The 22474-nt window shown below is 42.7% G+C and overlaps 1 protein-coding gene across 2 annotated transcripts in view; it reads right to left on the reverse strand.

Moving 5' to 3' along the window:
- The window catches only part of LOC132828443 (ras association domain-containing protein 8-like), an 86129-nt gene that overhangs the window by 18343 nt on the left and 45312 nt on the right, over positions 1-22474 (reverse strand). For both annotated transcript variants that reach the window (XM_060845573.1, XM_060845574.1), the window contains exon 4: positions 7594-7720. In XM_060845573.1, coding sequence (XP_060701556.1) covers positions 7594-7720 — 127 coding nt within the window. The remainder of the gene's footprint in view (positions 1-7593; positions 7721-22474) is intronic.

The following is a 22474-nucleotide window of genomic DNA, read 5'->3' on the forward strand; positions in this document are numbered from 1 at the left end:
CAGTTTTCTTTAAAAATACTGAGTAGAAATCAAACAGATTGCATTAGTCTTTCCGAACAGAAACAAACTCTGGGCATGTCGAGCACCAAGGTGTTTCCAGTCAGCGAGTGATCACTGTACCCAGCTCTTATCTACCGGAACTAGGTGCCTCTAAAGTCCTGTCTGCTCACAGTGCCTGATGCTGCTGTGAGGAGAAAGTGAGGTCTGCAGATGCTGGATATCAGAGCTGAAAATGTGTTGCTGGAAAAGCACAGCAGGTCAAGCAGCATCCAAGGAGCAGGAAATTCGACATGTCGGGCATAAGCCGCGCTCCATCTTGCATAACGTGATGTTCCTCCTGCTCAATCTCCACATTCTCCTCCTTGGAGACTGCTCTCCGCCCTCCTCCTATTTCTTCAGCTTCCATCACATCCCCTTGTTTACTGCCCTGTTGTACAGAGACAGTATGTCAGCATCATGAGGCACACCCTTTCTGGAGCAAATTTCAAACAACCAATCCTCCCATCTCCCCACTTCAGATCCATCAACTGATCTACTCAGCTGAACCTTATCTTCAGGAGGCCTATCACCTGCTTCATAATGGCCCTGACTGACGAATGGACTGCACTGTATATAGGCCCAGCCTCGATCGGGGGTGGAGTGTGGTTTGACTACCAGCCGCCAACCATGGCTGCAGTTGTCTCCCAGTAACCAGCCTAGACCCTCAAACACAGCAGAAACATGAGACCTCTGAAAGATACAGGCATCATGGCAGCTCCTGGGGATCACGCACTCATCTCTGTAAAGTTGTTCTGATGATCACTTGCGCGTTGATGGAATGCAGCCCTATCCTGTTGATGAACTCAGCTCTGTTATGCTGTGACCTTCTCAGCACGATGTGTGTATGGTCTATCACATCCTGCCCCTGGGGAAGCCAACTAGAGTGTGTAATCCCACTACCCGGGATGCAGCACTGACCCCGTCACCGGGGATATGGGATGGGATGGTGTGATGTGGCATAAATCGATCACAGTCTCGATGTGTTTGTGGCTGAATGATTTACAGATCCCACACGGATCTCCCGTGGCTCCTTGGAAGGGGTTCATCCCATGAAAGCCACCTAAATGGTCAAGGGGATCAGATGATCACTCGCTCCTCGAGGTCACAGGTCCCAATCCAGCAGTTGGCACGGCGCTGTGACAGTATCCCGGTGAAAACAATGACAGCAGATGCTGGAAACCAGAGTCTAGATTAGAGTGGTGCTAGAAAAGCACAGCAGGTCAGGCAGCATCCAAGAAGCAGTTTTACTGCTGAACTGCTGTGCTTTTCCAGCACCACTCTAATCTAGACTGTGACAGTATCCTGGGTTATCCTCAGTCTGCAGAGGAAATGGCATCAAGGATGATGGACGCTGAGCCATTGTTCCTCTCTGCATCATGGGGGCACTTTAAACTGAGACTTAGAGAGGGACTGGGTGCAACTACTTGCAGGAAAATCACTCCAGAACAGCGAGAAACATTCTGAAGGGTAAGATTGCAGGGCTAACATGTTCCTGTGAATGTTATGGCTGGTACCAACTAGTGCAGGGAATCTGAATGCCAAGGGATGTACAGGATTAGATTATGGGAAAAAAAAAGCTTACAGCAGATACTGAGGGTTCGAAACAGCAGATGCCCTTAAGGAGTATAGAAAATGTGAGGATTGTTTCAACAAAGAAATTTATGGGCAGCATGGTGGCTCAGTGGTTAGCACTGCTGCCTCACAGGGCCAGGGACCTGAGTTCGATTCCAGCCTCAGGTGACTGGCTGTGTGGAGTTTGCATGTGCTTTCTGTGTTTGCGTGGATTTCCTTCGGGTGCTCCAGTTTCCTCACACAATCCAAAGATGTGCAGGTTAGGTGGATTAGTCATGCTACGTTGCCCATAGTGTTCAGGGATGTGTCAGTTAGGTGCATTAATCAGGGGAAATGTAGAGTGGTCGGGGAATGTGTCTGGGTGGGTTACTCTTCGGAGGGTCAGTGTGGACTTGTTGGGCCAAATGGCCTGTAGGGATTCTATTGTATTCTAAATTGAGAGAGTGAGAAGAGAACATGGAAGAACTGTGATGGGTGACAATAAGGAAAATACAAAGGCATTTTTGAAGTTTATTAGAGGTAAGAAAACAATCAGAGAAAGAGTAAGGCCCATTAGGCACCAAAATGGCCCTCTGTGTGTGAAGCCAGAAGACAACACTGGGGTTTAAGTGCATACTTTCGTGTCTGTATTCTCTCTCTCGAGGAGGACAATGTTAGATATAGAAATCAATGAGGGGGACTGTGGTATACTTGAATGAATTAGTATTGAGAGGAGGAAGATAGGAATGATTTTAGTCACAAAGAGACAGTAGGAGATTATAAGTGCTATATGAGCACTGAATCTTTCTCCCAGCTCCACCTCACTCACTAAAAACACCCGGGAATACAGGAGAGTCTTTCATGTTTCCTACAGATCGGGGAGGGAAGGAACCAGTTCCATATCTTGCCCTTCGGAAATGCAGACATTGACTTTACTCACTCTGGCTGTTGTTGCAGCCATTTTCCAGTCACAGGTCACACTCGTAAATGGTCATAAACACTGACCTGAGTCAGCAACGCCTACCTTCCATGAAGTAATAATAACAACAAAAATGTCTTTGAAGCAGCAACTACCCTTTTGACAGATTTAACAATCCCAAGTACATCCTGGCTGGCCTTCCTATGATCAGACATTGTCAACTATTCAGTTTTTGCCAACTAACAATCCCACCCCCTCTTCCAGTTCTTGGACCATCACCTTGTAGGTTACAACACCTCATCTGCAAATTCAAGTACTTTTTAAATGCTATGAGAGATTTTTGTATACATCATCCTCCCAGACCATGACATTCAGCTCTTGATCACCCTCCTGTGAACAAATTTTAAAAAACCATTGATATGAGTTGTAAATAGTTGAGGAGCCAGAATTGGTACCTGTGGTACCCCATTAAGTATAATTTACCAACCTAAAAATGGCACATTTATCTCAACTCAGCTTCCTATTACTTTGTTAATCCCCTCTCCATATTAATATATTATCCCCAACACCATTAACATCTGCTGGGAAACCTTACTTATATTTCTGATTTGGAGATGCCGGTGTTGGACTGGGGTGTACAAAGTTAACAATCACGCAACACCAGTTTATAATCCAACAGGTTTATTGGGAAGCACTAGCTTTCGAAGCACTGCCCCTTCATCAGGTGGTTGCAGATTATAAGATCGTAAGACACAGAATGCATAACAAATGTTTACAGTGTGATGCAACTGAAATTACATATTGAAAAAGATCTGGATTATTTGTTAAGTCTCTCACCTTTTAGAATGACTATGTTGGTTTCAGTTCTTTCATATGTAAATCCCACAACATTTTTAAAGTTACATTCGCAAGTCAATTTTAACAACAGGTACCATGTTGGCCCAGATGATGCATTGAAGGTGTGAGGTGCCCTGTGTGAGGCTGTCTGTGCCCCAATGTTCAGACTGATTCTATTTCTAAAAAAAGAGATTTACAGAATCTCACATGGATTCATGCAGTTTTTGTGCAAAATAAAATGTAATTCCGCAAATACAAATTCACTCCACAAACACGTGCATGCGTGTGCTTGTGTGTTGTCTATCCTATACGCTGCAGGCAAGGATGCTCTGAGGCATGTACATTGGCGAGACCGAGCAGAGGTTTTGGCAAGAGATGAATGGACACTGCACAACAATCAACAGACAGAAGTATTCTCTCCCAGTCAGAGAACAGTTCAGTGGTCTGGGACATTCAACCTCGGACCTTCAGGTGACCATTCTCCAGGGCGGACTTCAGGACAGGCAACAATGCAAAGTGGCCGAGCAGAGGCTGATAGCCAAGTTCGGTACCCATGGGGCTGACCTTAACCAGGACCGTGAGTTCATGTCACACTACAGGTCACACCACTGCACAACACACACACACACACACACACGTACACACATAAGGTTGTGGGGTGAGTTTGTGCTTGCAGAATTATATTTTATTTTGCTCAAAAACTGCATGAATCCATATAAAATTCTGTAAATCCATTTTTTAGAAATAGAATCAGTCTGAACATTAGGACACAGACAGCCTCACACAGGGCACCTCACACCTTCAATGCATTAATTGGGCCAACATGGCACCTATTGTTGAAGTTGACTTGAGAACGTAACTTTAAAAAAGTTCTGGGATTTACATATGAAAGAGCTGAAACCAACATAGTCATTCTAAAATATGACAGACTTAACAAACAATCATTATCAATATGTAATTTCAATTGCATCACACTGTAAACTTTTGAGATAAATTCCATGTCTTATGATGTTATATTCCACAACCACCTGATGAAGGAGTAGCGCTTCAAAAGCTAGTGCTTCCAAATAAACGTGTTGGACTGTAACCTGGTGTTGTATGATTTTTAACTCTTCTAGAATTGGTTTCATTTTCTTTAGCATGAACCAGGAGAAAGAAAAGACCTCCAAAATGTAGAGTTATCAATTCTTTCTCTTCTGATAAAATAAGAAGAAACTTTACAGCGTTACGGATCTCTCTTAGTGAAGACATCTTAGGAACCCAAATATGGTCCTAAATATTATATATCTTACTGTCTCATGAATCCTGAAAACTCAAGTGTTACTTCTACTCAAAGATCTAAATAGAGTAGTTTTATTTGTATTTTCTACCATACAAAGCTGGTACAATAAAAATGAGACAAGGTGCTGTCTGAACGCACAGACTACATGAGATTACAGTTATACACAGGGCAGCATAAAGTGCATTGAAAAGTGCAAAACATGCAAGACAGAACAGTAATTCCTGACAAGACAATAGATAAAATGGTGGACAAATTACAATGTAACAATGAATGATCATTATTAAAACATTATTTTAGCAGCAATTCAAAAAGTCATCCAAAAATTGCAAACAGAATAGAGTGTGATCATATAGCATTAAGGAGCTTGATGACTTGGGGGGACAAACTATTGTACAGTCTGGCCATGAGAGACCGAATGCTCCGGTATCTTCTGCCAGATGGCAGGAGGGAGAAGAATTTGAATGAAGGATCTGTGGGATCTTCCACAATGCTGCTAGCCTTGCAGATCCAGCGTGTGGTGTAAATGTTATAATGGAGGGAAGAGAGAGTCTAACGGATCTCCCATTTGAACTAAAGTCTGGACTGAAAATTTCCCATCATTCCACAGGTATCAGAATGTTCAGCTTGTTGACAGGAACTTGGTGTTTTTATACTATTTAATCCCTCAGAGTTCTGAAGAAGAGTCACTGGACCTGAAACTTTAACTCTGTTTTCTCTCCTCAGATGATGCCAGGCCTACTGAGTTTCTCCAGCAATTTGTTTTTATTTGTTTCAGATCCCCACTTCTTTGTCTTATCCCATTTTATCTTCTGCGTTCAGACACTCAGTGAAAATTTTTTTTCTCCTTTTCTGTGAAAGTCACATCATCTCTGCAGTGATGTATTGCCTTGTATGCCACGTGAATCTATTCATTAGGGCTTAAGGGGACACAGTTTAATTTTAGAATATAGCTTAGTTGTTAACCAGTTTTATCAGTTGTTTAAATAATAAGTTATATTTATTATAAACAAATCATTTTTGAGTTTCTTTAATCATTTTGGTGGAGGTCTCTTTTATTCTGGATGGTAGTAATAATGGAAAACAGTTTGACCATTTGATTGATTGATTTATTGTTGCCACATGTTCCAAGAGACAGTGAAAAGTGTTGCTTTGTGTGTTATACAGGCAGATCATACCACACAAAGTACGTCAGGGTAACACAACAGATTGCAGAATACAGTGTTACAGCCACAGAGAAGGTGCAGAAAGAGAGAGAGAGATCAGAATTAATATTTGGAAGGTCTGTTCAAAAGTCTGATAACAACGGAGAAGACGTTGTTCTTGAATCTATTTATACATATGTATAAACCTATAATCTTCTGCTCGACAGAAGAAGGTGGAAGTGAGTATAACTAGGGTAGGAGGGGTCTTTGATTATTTTCTTAGAATCCCTATAGTATGGAAACAGGTCCTTCAGCCCAACAAATCCATACTGACCCTCCGAAGAGTATCCTACCCAAACCCATTCCCCTACATTGACCCCAGCCAATGCACTCCTGAATATTATGAACAATTTAGCACGACCAATTCACCTAACCTGCACGTCATAGGGCTGTGGGAGGAAACTAGCGCACCCAGAGGAAACCCATGCAGATACAGGGAGAAAGGGCAAACTCCACACAGACAGTCACCCGAGGCTGGAATTAAACCTGGATCCCTGGTGCTGTGAGGCAGCAGTGAGCCACTGTGCCACCCCAGTTATGTTGGTTGTTTTTCCGAGGCAGTGGAAAGTGTAGATGGAGTCAGTGGAAAAAGGCTGGTTTGCATGATTCCTGTCTGAAAGCCTTTACAGTCTTGGGCAGAGCAATTGCAATACCATGCTGTGGTGCGTACAGATATAATGCTTTTTATGTGCATCTATAAAAGTTGGTAAGAGTTATTGTGGACATGACAAATTTCCTCAACTTCCAGAGAAAATAGAGATATTGTTGTGCTTCCATGACCATTGTGGTCCAGATTGTTGGGGATCATCATTCCCAGGAACTTAACATTTCAATGATAAAATGAAAATACTGACAATAATTTGCCTCATAAAAAAGGGTGGCTTGATAATCAAGGCATACTTCTTGTCAGAAATATGACAGATTTATCTTGTACCAAGTCCCCAATTCTGGGACATTATGCTCCTCCATGTGCTGATGATGGTTATCTTCAGTCGGTGCACTAGTGGCTTTTATTTTGGAGCTACAGCAGACTTTGAACTCTCGCTAGAAAAGGTCCGTGCCACTGAACAGTAATTGGGGAAAATGAACCCGCATAAACCAGACATACGCTGCACAATTCACATTAAAAATAGATAGCAGAACGCCTGCTCAGTAAACAGATGGCCTAGTTAGAATAAAAGTAGGCAGCTTGCAACTCAAAACACGCCAAGTCACTCGCTAATCACAATGCTCCTCACACCCAGCACGGCTGCTTTGTTAAGATTGAGCAAGTGCTCTGTCACACCTTCACGACAAGATAATGTAACCGTTGCTAAGGCTCCAAAGTTAGTTGCTTTGGTGAATTTAAAAAAAACTACAGCTTCTTTGTAACTGCTGTGGTTCTTTGCTCCAGTTGAAATTTCAACTTGAAAAATGGTGAAAAAGAATTTACGCAGAATTTACGCAGTTCCCCTTTAATTGGGCTCACTGTTTTCTGGGATACTGCAATTACCTGGAAATGCTGGGCCCCTCCCTAATAGTACTAAAAGTAGGCAGTCCTTTCCTATATCCCAAGCAAGCCTGCAATTCAAGTAGGCAGCTCCCCAATATCTTCTCCAGGGGCATTTGCAGTAATTACTAGCCCAGAATGCAAAGCCAACATCCTGAAGGTTTTGTTTTGGATCACGGCTTTTGTCTTGCCTATTTATAATAGTGATTTTTCTGATGGATTACATGGAAAGAGGAGTGTTACCTGTGGAGAGCAGTAACCTGTAGTTACTCACCAATAACCTGAGTAGGTCCCTCCTGGGCTGGGAGAATGCTGACCTTTGTCCCTGTCTGCTGAATGAACTGGAGCAGGTTTACCTGTCGTAGCTCTCTTGTCAAATCTTCCAGCTCACAGCGTTTCCTCTGGGTGGGGAAAAGATAAATAGTTTGTTTTACATCTATTCAAATGGAAGGACGTGGTTATCCATAGTCCGACATCCAGTAGTGTTCAACTGTTCATGTGTGAGCATGTTTAATATTGATGCTCACTGTGTTTGATTGATTAAGCTTGTGTGTAGAATCAGGCAAAAGTGAACAAACTCACATAACCAGTCACAGAACTAATGAGCATTATAGTCAGCAGAAAAATACTACTTTTTGGAGAGTTAATTTACAAAAACAAATTGAACAGATGTGGGTCATACTCCCTTGAGTTTATTGAGGGTAGGGGGAGAGTAATGATTACAGCATTAGAGTTTTATAAGGATTTGGTGTGGGAGATATGGAGAACTTGCCTCTTCTTGTAGAGGAATCAAGAGCAAAAGGATAGAATCTTCAAAGTAAAGCCAATACACTCAGACGAGAAAACAAAAAGCCACTCTTTCACATCAAAGTTCAAGGAATATGGAGTAGCTATGCACACAGGGAACATTAGGAACTTGAGATTTATAGGTTTTTAATTTTATTTAGTAAAGGTATTGTGGGATTGGTTGTAAAAAACAAACATATGGAGTTGAGATGCAGATTAATTAGGGTCTAATTGAATGGTGGGACATGCTTGAAGGGCTGGATTGTCTTTTCCTGATCCTACGTTACTACCTTCCTTCATTAATTTGACCCAATGGACAGTACTCAATGTTGCCTAGAGACCTGCAATGAAAGCTCATCCTTAGTCGTGCATTCCAGGCAGTTGACATAACTAAGACTTGTCAGATTTTTTAAGAATGGCCATCTAAAGGCAATAGGACTAAAACTATCGGTTTGAAACCAATAACAGAGAATGAATTGGCAACCTGTTTTACACCGTGGCTAAGTTTACATGGAACCACTGAAGACAAGAGGAGGCCATTCAGTCCTTTGAGTCTCCTCTGTCATTCAATATGATCATGACTGATTATTGAACTCAGTCCCCACTCCCACTTTCTCCTTATACCTTTTGATTCCGTTAGCACTAAAAACTAAATCTAACCCTGTCTTAAAAATATCCAATATTTTGGCCCCAACTGTTTTCTGTGGCAGAGAATCCCACAGGTTCATCACATTCTGGGCGATGAGGTTTCTCCTCATCTCAGTCCGAAATGGCCAACCCATGGACTGTGACCCCTGGTTCTGGACTCCCTGGTCATTGGGAACATCCTTTCTATGCTCCCCCCAACAACTCATCTAGAATTTTCCAGGTTTCTATGACATTCTCCCTCAATCTTCTAAACTTCAATGAATGTATTTTCTAAGCAAGCCATAGCATACAAACTGAATGGCAAAGGCTATCAGGATGGGCAGAAAAGTGGAATTGAGATCGCAGCCAAATCAGCCATGACCGTATCAAATGGCAAGGCAGGTCAATGAGGGCAAGTGGCCTACTTTGGCTCTGAAATGTTCATGTGGGTCTTCCTCACTGGCCACTCTAGTGAGTTTACGCTGGTGTTTGTCAGTTCACATGGAAGAACCACACAATTGCATCATGTGAGATACAAGTGTCCACTAATGTCAACGTAAAACCAGCTTAGTGCTGAGCTCTGACAATCTCTTTGTATGAAGCAAACACAATGGCTATAGCCCAGAGAGATAACTGGGTGAAACTGATATTTTTTGTTGAAGACAGTGACAGGAAATCGCGACTCCCAGGATTTGACCAGACACAAACAAAAAGGGCATTTCTACTGAATCATCACAGAACCTGCCATTGGATTGTTAACCCTGCTTGGATTTACACCTGACAATTCATTATTTGGGCCTTATAAATATCTCATTCGTTTGAATAGCCATTTATCCTGTCTCTAACATTTTTACAACTAAAAAGAAATGAAGTTTTGTTTTGTAACACCTGACAGTGTAAAGAAGATTCATTTTTGATTTCTGACAATTTTTGAAAAGTCCTGATGGGAAGTAATTCTGAGTTACTCACATCCATTTCAACAGTTCATTCCCTCCATATCAAATAACAAGAACTGATAAGGGCTGTGAGGAAGGATTAAAATCAACTTTCTAATATATCATATTGCTGCTGATGATTGATACAGAAGATCTCTGTCAACTCCTTCGACAAAGTTCAGTCCACAATATTAGCAATTGGATGTTACAGGAGAAATCCCAAATGTTACAGCAGAAATAGGTTTATGTATTGCTAACCCCGTACATTGCAAATTATCTTTTGATAATTTATGAACTTCCTGCTTTAAAACAGACAGCTTAAAACCTTACTTGATAAGTTGAAGATAGAAACAGTGACCATATAGAAAATGGCGCCTGGCGTGTCGGGTAAAATGGTCAATGTTTGTGGGGCATTGGCTGTATTGACCGACATGCTGAGCGAGACACAAACTGCTAACACTGCAACTTGTAAGGTTCCCTGAAAAAAGTCCGAATACACAAGTCCATAGTACACCCACCAAGTCAAGGGGCAGTCACCAGAACAATGCTGATATCTGAATGTTTAACTTTCGAGTGATTCTGGTATCTGAATGTTTAACTTGAGAGCAGTACAAGAATGCTGATGTCTTAACTAAAGAAAATGTTGATAGCTTATCTTCAGAAAAATGCTAATGTCTTAACTTGAGGTAATGCTGACGTCTGTATGTCGGACTTAGAACATTCCTGATGTGTACGTTTACATTTAAGTATAACTTGATTAACATACTTCGTGATAACCCCATGACACGGGATTCTGCCTTGCGTGAGAAGTTATGTATAAATATGACAACGTTCCCAATTGAGAGCGAGAGACCACTGTCTAGCTCCGGCGTGGGCTAGAGTGGATCTGCTCCCAAGCTTGTTTGTATACGTGTATACTGGCAATCTTGAATAAAGACAGTACTGTTGACTCTATTAATCAAGTGGTGGTTCTCTGTTCTCGGACAGGCGTTCACAAGAAGCCAGCAAGCTTGGGCTGAGCTTCCACATACTTACTGCTGTGTACATGTGAGAAAGTATTATTTAAAATGAAGAAATATTATGGTGAAGGTGCAAGGTAAATAGTCAAAAATTTCAACTCTACATTTTTGACTGTAAGATAAAGATTACGAAGGTGAAGACAATTTGCTTTGAGGACTTACAACCTTCTCCATTGCTTGATTCTGGATGAGGACAAGCCATTGAGCCACTCACACCAGTTAGGAGACCAGTCATCAACAATTACAGTCATCAACAACCTTATTTAGAATTGGTCTTCTTCACTTTTCTAGTTTTCAAGGACCTGCATGCTACAGACCAGCTCCAACAGAGACAATGATGGGGTCAGCTGTAAGTTAATATACAATGCATTTTGCATTGGTATTGAAATGCTGAGTGTAGGGGCCCTAGGCCATTATATGATTTTAACATCAGTTATTTTAAGTAATATATCACCAGTCTATGGGTACCCAGACATTCTACAACCTCTGAACTGTGAGATGTGTTAATTTTAGCATTTTTATGATGTGGAGGTGCTGGTGTTGGACTGGGGTGGCCAAAGTTAACACAACACTGGCTTATAGTCCAACAGATTTATTTGGAAGTACTAGCTTTCGGAGCATTGCTCCTTCATCAGATAACTAGTGGGGCAGGATCATAAGACACAGAATTTATAGCAAAATATCAGAGTGTCATGCAACTGATGTGATATATTGAACAAACCTAGACAGCAGTCTAACTCCCCACAGGAGCACTAACCTTGTCTTGGAAAATTTGACCATTAACATTCCAAAGAATAATGGTAATTCTTAGAATTCAGAATGCTTCAAAAACAGAAAAACACAGACAAAAAAACTGATGAAAAAGAGTAAAAAACTCAAAAGTAAACAAGGCAGGAATATAAAAATTATTTATGAAGTCTTGAAATACAATATTAAAAGGAGGAGGGTAGCTAAAGTAAAGATTGATCCCTTCGAAACAGAGACATGATGAATTTGCATGGGTACTGAAATCACAGAGATGTTGAACAGATATTTTGTTTCCATCTGCACAACAGCAGAAACAAATTACATAATGGAAGGCAAGGACAACTGAAGGCCTCAGAATAGTGAGGTACTTTAGGGGATTCATATCAGTAGAGAAAATGTATTGAAGAAATCTATGGAATTAAAAACCAAAACAAAGTCCCACAACTTGAGAGCCTACATCCTAGGTTTCTAAAAGCTGCAGCCATTGTAGGTGGAACTGGTCGTGACTTTTACAAAATTCCCTAAATTTTAGAATGGTCCCAGAAGGTTAGAAATGAGCTAATGTAACATCAGAATTCAAGAAAGGAGAGAACAAGAATTAAGTGCTACAAGTTGTTTATCCTGACACTAAATTAACTGGGAAGTACGGGAATCTATTGTTGATGGAATCTCAACATTGCGCTTGGAAATTCATAGCGTAATCAGAGTTGGAAAGTGTTACAAAAGAGAAATTTGATGGAAACGTGAGCAGGAAGGAGGACACAAAAAAACTGCAAATAGATGTGGATGGGCCTCGTAAGTAGTACCAAAATGCCAGATGGATTATAATGTGGGGAAACATAAGGTTATTCTCTGTGCTGTAAAAAGACATGGAACCTTTACAATATTGATGCTCTGAGCCATTTGTGTGCACTCATCTAAGGAACACAGGAAGTTGGCGTGCAAGCAAGTACATCAGGCAATTAGGAAGTCAAATCACATGCTGCTCTTTCTTACAAAGGGATTGGAGTACAAGGAAGCTTTGCTACAATTGTGCAGGAGAATCATAAACCCATCATCAGGAATGTTGGGGGGCAGGGAAGCAGGCTGAGAGATAAATAGGAGGTTGGACTGAGGTTGGGGGAAGGAAGCTGGGAAGGTGATAGGTAGATGGAGGTGGGGGGTTGATAGTGATAAGTCAGAGGGGAGGGTGGAGCAGAGAGGTGGGAAGAAAGATGGACAGGTAGGACAGTTCAAGAAGGTGGTGTTGAGTTGAAGGGTTGCATCTGGGGTGAGATGGGAGGACGGGAGATGAGGAAAATGGTGAAGTTGACATTGATACCATGTGGCTGAAGGGTCCCAAGGCAGAAGATGAGGAGTTCTTCCTCCAGGTGTCAGATGCCTTGGATTTGGTAAGGAGGAGGTACAGCACTTGCATATCCTTGGCAGAGTGAGAGGGGAAGTTGAAGTGGTCAGCCACTGGGCAGTGGGGTTACTTGATGCATGTGTTCCAGAGATGTCCCCTGAAACATTCTGTGAGTTGGTGTCCTGTCTCTTCAACGTAAAGGAGAACACATTGAGAGCAACTGACACAGTACATGAGGCATTTAGATGTGCTGGAAAATCTCTGCCATATGTAGAAGGATCCCTTGGGACTTGGATGGAGGTGAGGGGGAGGTGTGAAGTGGAGGTGTAGGCACAGGTTTTACACTTCTTGCGGCAGCATAGTAAGGTGCCGGAAGTGGAAAGTGGGTTGGTGGGGGCCATGGACGTAACGAGGGAGTCACGGGGGGAACGGTCTGTGCGGAACATAGATAGGGGTGCGGAGGGAACTACATCTCTGGTAGTGGGATCTGACTGTAGGTGGCGGACATGACAGAAGATAATGCGCTGTATCTAAAGATTTGTGAGGTGAAAGATGAGGATTGGGGTGGGGGGGTGGGTTTGTGGGGTGGGGGTTGGTGGTAGGGTGTCCTATCCTTGTAGCTGTTGGAGGGGTGGGCTTCAAGGGCAGAGGTGCGGGGTGGAGGAGATGCGCTGGGGGCATTGTTGATTATGTGTGAGGGGAAATTATGGGATGCTGCCTGACCTGCTGTGCTTTTCCAACACTAACTTTTCAACTCTGATCTCCAGCATCTGCCGTCCTCACTTTCTCCTACAATTGCTCAGGCTTTGGTCAGAGCAGAAATACAGAGTTGAGTCCAGTATTGATCTCCATATTCAAGGAATATTTCCTTGTCTGGGAGGGGTGAAGCAAGAGGTGATTACGCTGGTTCCTGAGATGAGAGCGTTGTCCTTTGATGACAGGCTAAGCAAACTGGGATAATTTTCTCTGGAACTGAGAAGGACAAAAGTTGATCTCAATGAAATAAATAGAGCTTGAAGGCACTTGATCATGTTGACATTGAGAAGCTGTTTCCACTGCCTTGGGGAATCTAGAAACCGAGGCAAAGTCTCACAATATGGGATTGACCATTTTGGATCCAGATGAGAAATTCCTTCACTTGGAGGGCTGTGAATTTTTGGAATTGTCAGCCTGGAGTTTTGTGGATTCTCCCGCTGTATAGGTAATTGAGATTGGCATGGGCAAAATGTTAGACATGGAGAGCAGGTGGGAAAATGAGGTCTACACTGAAGATCAGCCGTAAGGCAATTCCTATTGATATGATTGCAGGCTACTAATCTAGAGACCCAGCTAATCTTCTGGGGATTTGCGTTTGAATCCTGGCATTGCAGATGGTGAAATTTGAATTAAATAAATGTTTAGTATTAAGACTCTAACAATGACTGTTGGAAAGAAAAACCATCTGGTTTAATGGTGTACTTTAGGGAGGGAAGCTGCTGTCCTTACCTAGTATGGCCTATCTTTGATTTCAGCCCCACACCAATATGATTGGCTATTAATTGTCCACTGTGCAATCAGGGATGGGTAATAAATGCTGGCCAAGCCAACAATGCCCACATCTGTGAATGAATTTTTAACAACGATCTTATTGAATGTTGGTAGAGGTGTGAAGGGGGTTATGTAATCTACTCCTGCTTCTGTTCCTTATGTTTTATATTGTAGTCAGGTGGCCAGCAGCAGTAATGGCTACTAAACTGGGTAAGACATTTGGCTGAGTGCCAGAGAAGTTTCTGGCAACCAAGTAAATTTTCGAGATAAGTTAGCAGAGCACCTCATGATCTGTATGCATCCTATGGTCTTTGTTTACTATGACCAGCCTGTACTTCTCACAAACAAAAGCTTTTCACTGTAATTAGGTACATGTGACAACAATAAATCAAATTAAACAAAAGGATTGTTTCAGGAGAGATCTTTGAGACCAACATTTCAGAGAAACGTGGCCTGAAGTTATCTTCGGAGAAGACAGAGAACCATGAAAGACGATCTACATAAAGAGCAAAGTTGGCCACTTCACTCCAATTGGGGTAGTATTTGATTCAAGCCAAACTTATAGAGTTAAAGTAAGATTGAGGGCTAAATGTGAATTGAGTTAAAGCTAAGGTAAAATGAACTAAATGAGGTAAGTTAAAGTTGAAGTTAAGTTAGAGGAGGTAAGGAGGAAATGTTGCAATGAATGTTTTTATATTGCGCATTATACTGAGAGTTAAAATTATGAAGATTTGTTTAGTTACATTCTGAGTCATTCCTTGCTTTTTGTCTGCCACACAAGGGAAGAACACCTGGGTAAAAGGTTTAATTACTACTTTTCGCGCAACAATATCTTGTCCAAGTATCTCTTGCTTAGGAGAAAGTGAGGACTGCAGATGCTGGAGATCAGAGTCAAAAATTGCAGTGCCGGAAAAGCACAGCATGCAAGGAGGAGGAGAGTCAACGTTTTGAGCATAAGTTCTTCAGCAAGAATGTTGTGGGGGGAGCCCAAGGGGGCTGAGAGATAAATGAGAGGGACTTGGAGCTGGGGGAAGGTAACTTGGAAGGCAATAAATAGATGCAGGATGGGGAGTGATGGTGATAGGTCAGAGTGGCAGGTGGAGTGGATAGGTGGGAAGGAAGATGGACAGGTAGGGCAATGCCGGGTTGGAGGGTTGGATCTGGAATGAGGTGGGGGGAGGGGAAATGAGGCAACTGATGAAATCAACGTTGATGCCATATGGTTGGAGTGTCCCGAGGCAGAAGATGAGGTAATCTTCCTCCAGATGTTGGGTGACTTGGATATGGCAATGGAGGAGGTCCAGGATCTGCATGTAGGAGGTGGAGTTGAAATGGTCGGCCACAGGGCAGTGGGGTTGTTGGATGTGTGCATTCCGGAGATGTTCTCTGAACTGTTCCACAAATTGGTGTCTGGAGTCCCCAGTGTAGAGGAGACCACATCGATAGCAACAGACACAGTAGCTGAGGTGTTTGGATGTGCAGGAAAACCTCTGCAAGATGTGGAAGGACCCTTTGGGGCTTGCTGTCAATTTCAATTCACACAGGAAGTTTTTAATATGTTAGCGGTGCTTTACAAATGCAGGTTATTGCTATCCATTTGAATACAATGTAAATGTGGAGAGGAAACAGCAAGCGAGGAATTGTACGTTTTGAACATCTGGGTAAGAGAACGAAGGAAAGCTCTGACCAGGCTGACACTGATAGGAGACAAAGAGATTGATATGGGCTTTACAACTCAAATTGAAACCTCATCAGCATTTGCAGACTGCACGTTCATAAAGTGCACAATAACGCTCTGATTGCATTACCATTTAACCGAATGTTAAAATGGCCTCAATGACAGCACGTACACCATGAATAGAGACCATTAGAGTAATGAGCACCTGAGAATACAACACCTCTGAACTAATCAGCGGAGTCCGTTAATCTCCTTTGTAAGCCATTCATTTTATCTGAAGTGCCTTAGGGTTAATTTTCACCTGCGAGGATATATTAAGGAAAGAGATTTGAAATCTTGTGGTAATTATAGATCTGTTGCTGGGCTCCTTGTAGTATGGCAGAAACCTCTAATGTGGTCCTTTGTTCTGAAAGACTGTATCAAAGAGGTCAGTGCCAAGCTATTTACCCTGACATCGGTGATACTTATAGGAGCCAATGGGCGGCTGATTATTAATGTATTTTCAGGCAAAGAAGAAGCATTGAGATATACAAGAAAATGCAACTGCCAAAACTCTTGGTGGGGAAAAATAGTCTAGTTTTAGCACTACTAATGTAAAGAGGAATTGAATTTGAAACATTGGAACTTCTGTTATGAAAATCAAGTGAGATCATAGTTTAAGCTACTGTGGAAACAGCATTTATACCTCATCCTATCGGGATTCTCAGATAATTCACAGCCTGTGAGTTACATCTGATAAGGAGGGACTGCAGGCATAATTAACAATTTAACAGCAACAGTGAAAAGTAATCATCCATTTTTGACTGCAGGAGAAATATTGGCCAGAATGGGGGGAATACACTCTCAGCTCTTCAAAGAAAGGTTCAATCTTTTATATGCACCTGAAAAAGCAGATAGTCTGCTGTTCAACATTTCATTTGGAACAGAGTAATACAGCACTCCACTCAATCATCTGAGTTTATCTGATCACCTCTGTAATGTAGAGTAACTGACAAACCTCTGACTCAGAGACCGACAGTGTTAGCAACTGAACACACGCTGAGCATTAACTCCAGGAAAGAAACAAGTGAAAGGCTACACAATCAGCGCCTGATTTTGACCTTCCTTGCCCAGTAGGAACTGACATTGACAGTATAAATGAGATATTCTAGCACCTGCCACATAAAATCAATGGCACCTTTTTTAGGTTGAATACTTATTCCCATAACGTCTGTTATATAAAGTAGTGGCTTTGAAGGGGTTAATATTCATGTTAAATTGACTCTTCCATTCTGCTGATGTCACACTGTTATGATCCAGGACCAGATTGCCAAATTTATGCTACAATCTGGTTAGGAACCAATGCGTTTATTTTTAAATTAGACAAAGGATGGGATTCGGGGGATTTATTATGAGAATATGCCTCAAGATTTCATCGTTTTGAATAAACAACAATAAGCTTTACTTTACAATGTTAGAACAGTCACAATCTACAGTATATAAGTAGCTAATTGCTAACACCCAAAAATAACATGCAGTAAATGTCGATGATAAACTGATTAAACACTAGGCACATCAAATAGCAAATGCAATGAACCCTCTTCAATGACCCCCCCAAACTGTCTTGAAAAATTGCAATAAAATTCTCCCCTTTTGCTGACAGAATTCAATATTGCCACCTATTAACAACTCTCAGCAATGAGCAGACTGCTGGCTTGCTCAATACAAACAGGACAAACCCTCCCAGAAGATTTCATCACACATCTCATCTTGTGGGTGAAGGCAAGGAGTTCTACTCTACTTTCGGAGGAGCAGATAGTTTTGTTATCAGCCCCCAAGGTTCGAGTAACTATGACTAACCAAATGTAGCTGTACTTCTTGGTGTCATTCAATAACCCTCCTTGCACTATCTAAGAACAGTGTCCCTTATTTGGATATTGCTAGGTGGTGTGTTGTCTACCACTAAATATTGCATTGGTTGAAGACAGAGCAAAGACAAGAGAGAATTGGAGGCAGCATACCACCTCAAACAACTCTCACCCAGTATCTGGGTATAAACCTTATCAAATACAAGAAGATAGAAACATAGAAAGTAGGAGCAGGAGTAGGCTACTCAGCCCTTTGAGTCTATCCGCCATTCAATGTGATCATGGATAACCATCCAACTCAGTCCTCTATTCCTGCCTTCTCCCATATGCTTATATCTCTTTAGCCCCAAGAACTATATCTATTTCCTTCTTGAAGACATTCAGTGTTTTGGTCCCAATTGCTTTCTGTGGCATAGAATTCCACAGGCTGATCACTATCTGAGTGAAGAAATTTCTCTTCATCTACATGGCCTACCCTGCATCCTTAGCTGTGACCATGGGTTCTAGATTCTCATGGTCATTGGGAATATCCTTCCTGTGTCTATCCTGTTAGAATTTTATAGACTTAGGAGGAATGGTCATCTGGGAAAATACCAGTTTCTGACCAGTATTCAATCCTCAACCAATGTAACTAAGATGTGGAGGTGCCAGTGTTGGACTGTGTTGGACAAGGTCAAAAATCACACAACACCAGGTTATAATCCAACAGGTTGGCTTTCGGAGTGCTGCTCCTTCATCAGGTGCTGGTGAGAATGGAAGACCTTTGACACAGACTTTATAAGGAAAAGATCAAAAGGTCATACAACTCATGCAAACAAATAGCTCTTAAATCTTTAATCAGTTAGAATTGAGGTACCGATTTCGATTGATTAATGTGCAAATCTGAGAATTTGCATTTGCAGATCTGTATATGCAGATATGTTGTATTTTGTTCAGAAAGCACACAATTCGTAGTCAGTCAATGTGGCATTTTATAAATTCCTATTTTGGAAATAAAACCAGACTGACTCCAGGTTAAAACACAGACAGACTCCAAACAAGAACTTGCACCTAAAAATACATTCTCTGACCGGAGGTGTCACCTTCTTTATAACACCTAACCTCAGGGCAGTGACTTGAAAGAAATTCTGCGATTTACGTATTAATTAATCAAATTCTAACACCTCCATTCTAACTGATTAAAGATTTAAGAGCCATCTTAGGTGTGTTACATTTGTTTGCATGAGTTGTCTGACCCTTTGATCTTTTCCTTATAAATTCTGTATCTGAGGTCCTCCTCTCTCACTAGCACCTGATGAAGGAGCAGCGCTCTGAAAGCTAGTGTTTTCAAATAAACCCATTGGACTATAAACTGGTGTTGTGTGGGTTTTGACAATGTAACTAAAGCAGATTACCTGGTCACTCTCATACTGCATGAGTTTGCTGTTCACACTGTTGCGTTGTCGCATCATAATAGTGCCTGCACTTCAGAAATGTTTCATTGGCTGTCACATACTTTGAGACACAATGAGGTGCTAAAGACCTTTCGATCTTATTTTCAGTTGCGATTCAAATGTACAATACTGAAGCCCAGAAATAATTAATAGGGTTGAGGTTCTTTAAGGCTGAATGTACTCACTTGAAAGTCTTTTGTCTTTAACAGATGTAGTAATCTATTTTTTAAATTCAGTCATGAGGTGTGGGTGTCGCTCTCTGGGTCAACATTTATTGCTCATTGCTGGTTGCCCTTGAGAAGGTGATGAGGTGCCTTCTTGAACTGCTGCAGTCTATGTGCTGTATGTAGACTCGCAATAAAATAGGATGGGCATTCCAGGACTTTGACCCAGTGACAATGAAGGAACAGTGATATAATTCCAAGTCAGGATAGTAGTGTCTTGGGAGCTAACTTGTAAGGGGTGGTGTTCCTAGTCATCCATTGGCCTTGTCCTTCGAGATGGAAGTGGGTTTGGAAGGCATTGTCTCAGGGTTTTTGGTGAATTTCTATAGTGTAGATAGTATGCGTTGCTACTACTGAGCATCGGTGGTGGAGGCAGATGTGATGCCAATCAAGTGATGCTGCCAAGACTCCGTAGTGTTAGAGCTACATTCCTTTAAATAAAGGATCGGCCATTGACTGGTGCATTCACCAAGGCAATGTGTCTACCAATCAGTGTCCAACAGCTGACTAAGCAGCACCCTCTTCTCTTGCAGTTTAAATTGTTGTTTTCTTTGGGGTTTGTTATTCTTGCAATTCTGTCCTGATGAGTGCAAGATGAAAATCTTCAAAACGGAGTAAAGGAGGAGAGGAGATAAAGGGAGGGAGGAGAGGAGAGAAATAGTGGGGAGGTGAGGGTGGGTGAAAGGATTATGGGAGTGAGGAAAGAAGAGATGGAGAGGGGAGTAAGTGAGGTGAGTGTGAGTTGGGGTGGGTGAGACTGAGGATGAGGTAATGAGGAGGAGAGGGTAATGAAGTGGGTGTGGGAGAATGTGAGGTGGGTGTGAGGTGAATGAGGTTGGGGTGAGTGAGAGATAGGTGTGATGTGAATAAGTTCAGTGTTAGCGGGAGGGCCCAGTGAAGGGAAGGAATGCTATTTTCAACAATCCAGTCAGTACAAAAGTCCTCAAAAGCTTGAGTGATAATAGAATTCAGGAGGTGATGTCTTTAAAGAATGATTGTTTTGATGACTGAAAAATGAATCATAACTTTATTTACATAGAAAGGGGTCATTACAGGAAACTTGTCATGTACAAACAGACTCATACAGAATGCAGCAATAAACAGTAGCTGACATTATACATCATTAGAATTACCAAGAAACAATTGTGTGTTAATTTGAACTGTGTTGATCATACTGTGAAAGCAGCTGAAAAGTGTAGTGCTGGGAAAGCACAGCAGGTCAGGCAGCATTCGAGGAGGAGGAGAGTCGACATATCGGGCATAAGTCCTTCATCAAGAATGTGGGGGGGGGACGAGGGGGTGGGGGCAGAAGGGGGCTGAGAGATAAATACGGGGGTGGGGGTAGAGCTGGGGGAAAGTAGGCAGGAAAGCAATAGGTGGATGCAGGTGAGGGGTAATTGTGGTCAGTCGGAGGGGAGGGTGGAGCAGATAGGTGGGACGAAAGCTGGACAGTTCAAGAGGGTGGTGCCGAGTTGGAGGGTTGGATCTGGGATGAGGTGGGGGGGGGGGGGGGGGGGGGAGGGGAGATGAAGAAACTGGTGAAATCAACGTTGATGCCATGTGGTTGGAGGATCCCAAGGTGGAAGATGAGGCGTTCTTCCTCCAGATGTCGGGTGGCTTGGATTTGGTGTGAAGAAGGCTCAGGATTTGCACGGCCTTGGCAGAGTGGGAGGGGATGTTAAAGTGTTCAGCCACCAGAGGGTGGGGTTGTTCAATGCTTGTCTCCCAGAGATGTTCCCTGAACAGCTCCACGAGTGGGCATCCTGTCTCCCCGATATAGAGAAGACCACATCAAGAGCAACAGGCACAATAGATGAGATGGGTCGATGTGCAGGAAAATCTCCGCCAGACTTGAAATTATCCTTTTGGGCCTTGGACAGAGATAAGGGGGGAGGTGTGGGTGCAGGTTTTACACCTCATGCAATGGCAAGGGAAGGTGCCAGGAGTGGAGAGTGGGTTGGTGTGGGGCGTAGACCTAACGAGGGAGTCACAGAGGGAATGGTCGCTGCGGAATACAGAAAGAGTTGGAGAGGGAACTATATGTCTGGTGGTGGGGTCTACTATAGATGGCAGAAATGGCCAGGGACAATGTGTTGTATCCGGAGATTCATGGGGTGGAAGGTGAGGACTGGGTGGTTCTATCCTTGTTGCGATTGGAGGGGTGGGGTTCAAGGGCGAGGTAGAAGTAATGGAGGAGATGTGCTGGATGGCTTGGTTGATCACGTGGGAGGGGAATTTGCAGACCTTGAAATAGGAGGCCATCTGGATGTTCTGGAATGGAATTGCTCTTCCTGCGAGGTGGAGAAATTGGGAGTAAGGAGAAGGGGAGGGAGGAGGTGTAGTCCAGGGAGTTTATGGGTTTGAAGTAGATGTCCATGTTAAGTTGGTTGCTGAAGATGGAGACGGAGAGGTCCAGGAAGGCAAGGCAGGTGTCAGAGATGGTCCATGTGAATTTGAGGTGAGGGTGGAAGGTTTTGGTGAACCATTCAACTTCCTTGTGGGAGCATGAGGTGGCACTGATGCAGTCCTCAGTGTAGCGGAGGAAAAGGTGGGGAATGGTGCCGGTGTAACTACGGAAGATGGACTGTCCCACATACCTAATGATGAGGCAGGCATAGCTGGGGCCCATGTGGATGCCCATGGACCCCCCTGGTCTGTAGAAAGTGGGAGGATTCGAAGTAGAAGTTCGAGGATTCGAAGTAGAGGGTGAGGACCAGTTCTGCCAATTGAATGTTTATCAGTTGAGGGGTAACTGGTTAGGTTAGCAGGAGAAGAAGAAATGGAGGGCTTGTAGGCCTTGGTCATGGGGGATAGAAGTATATAGGAACTGGATGACCATGGTGAAGATGAGGTGTTGGGGTCTGGAAATTGAAAAGTCATGGAGAGGTAGAGGGTGTGGGTGATGGCCCGAATATATGTGAAGTGTTCATGGTCCAAGGATATGGGACAAATTTGAGAAATGAGGAGGTGCCGTGAGTGGGGCAGGC

This window comes from Hemiscyllium ocellatum, chromosome 26 (assembly GCF_020745735.1).
Source record: "Hemiscyllium ocellatum isolate sHemOce1 chromosome 26, sHemOce1.pat.X.cur, whole genome shotgun sequence".
In the NCBI taxonomy this organism is placed as follows: domain Eukaryota; kingdom Metazoa; phylum Chordata; class Chondrichthyes; order Orectolobiformes; family Hemiscylliidae; genus Hemiscyllium; species Hemiscyllium ocellatum.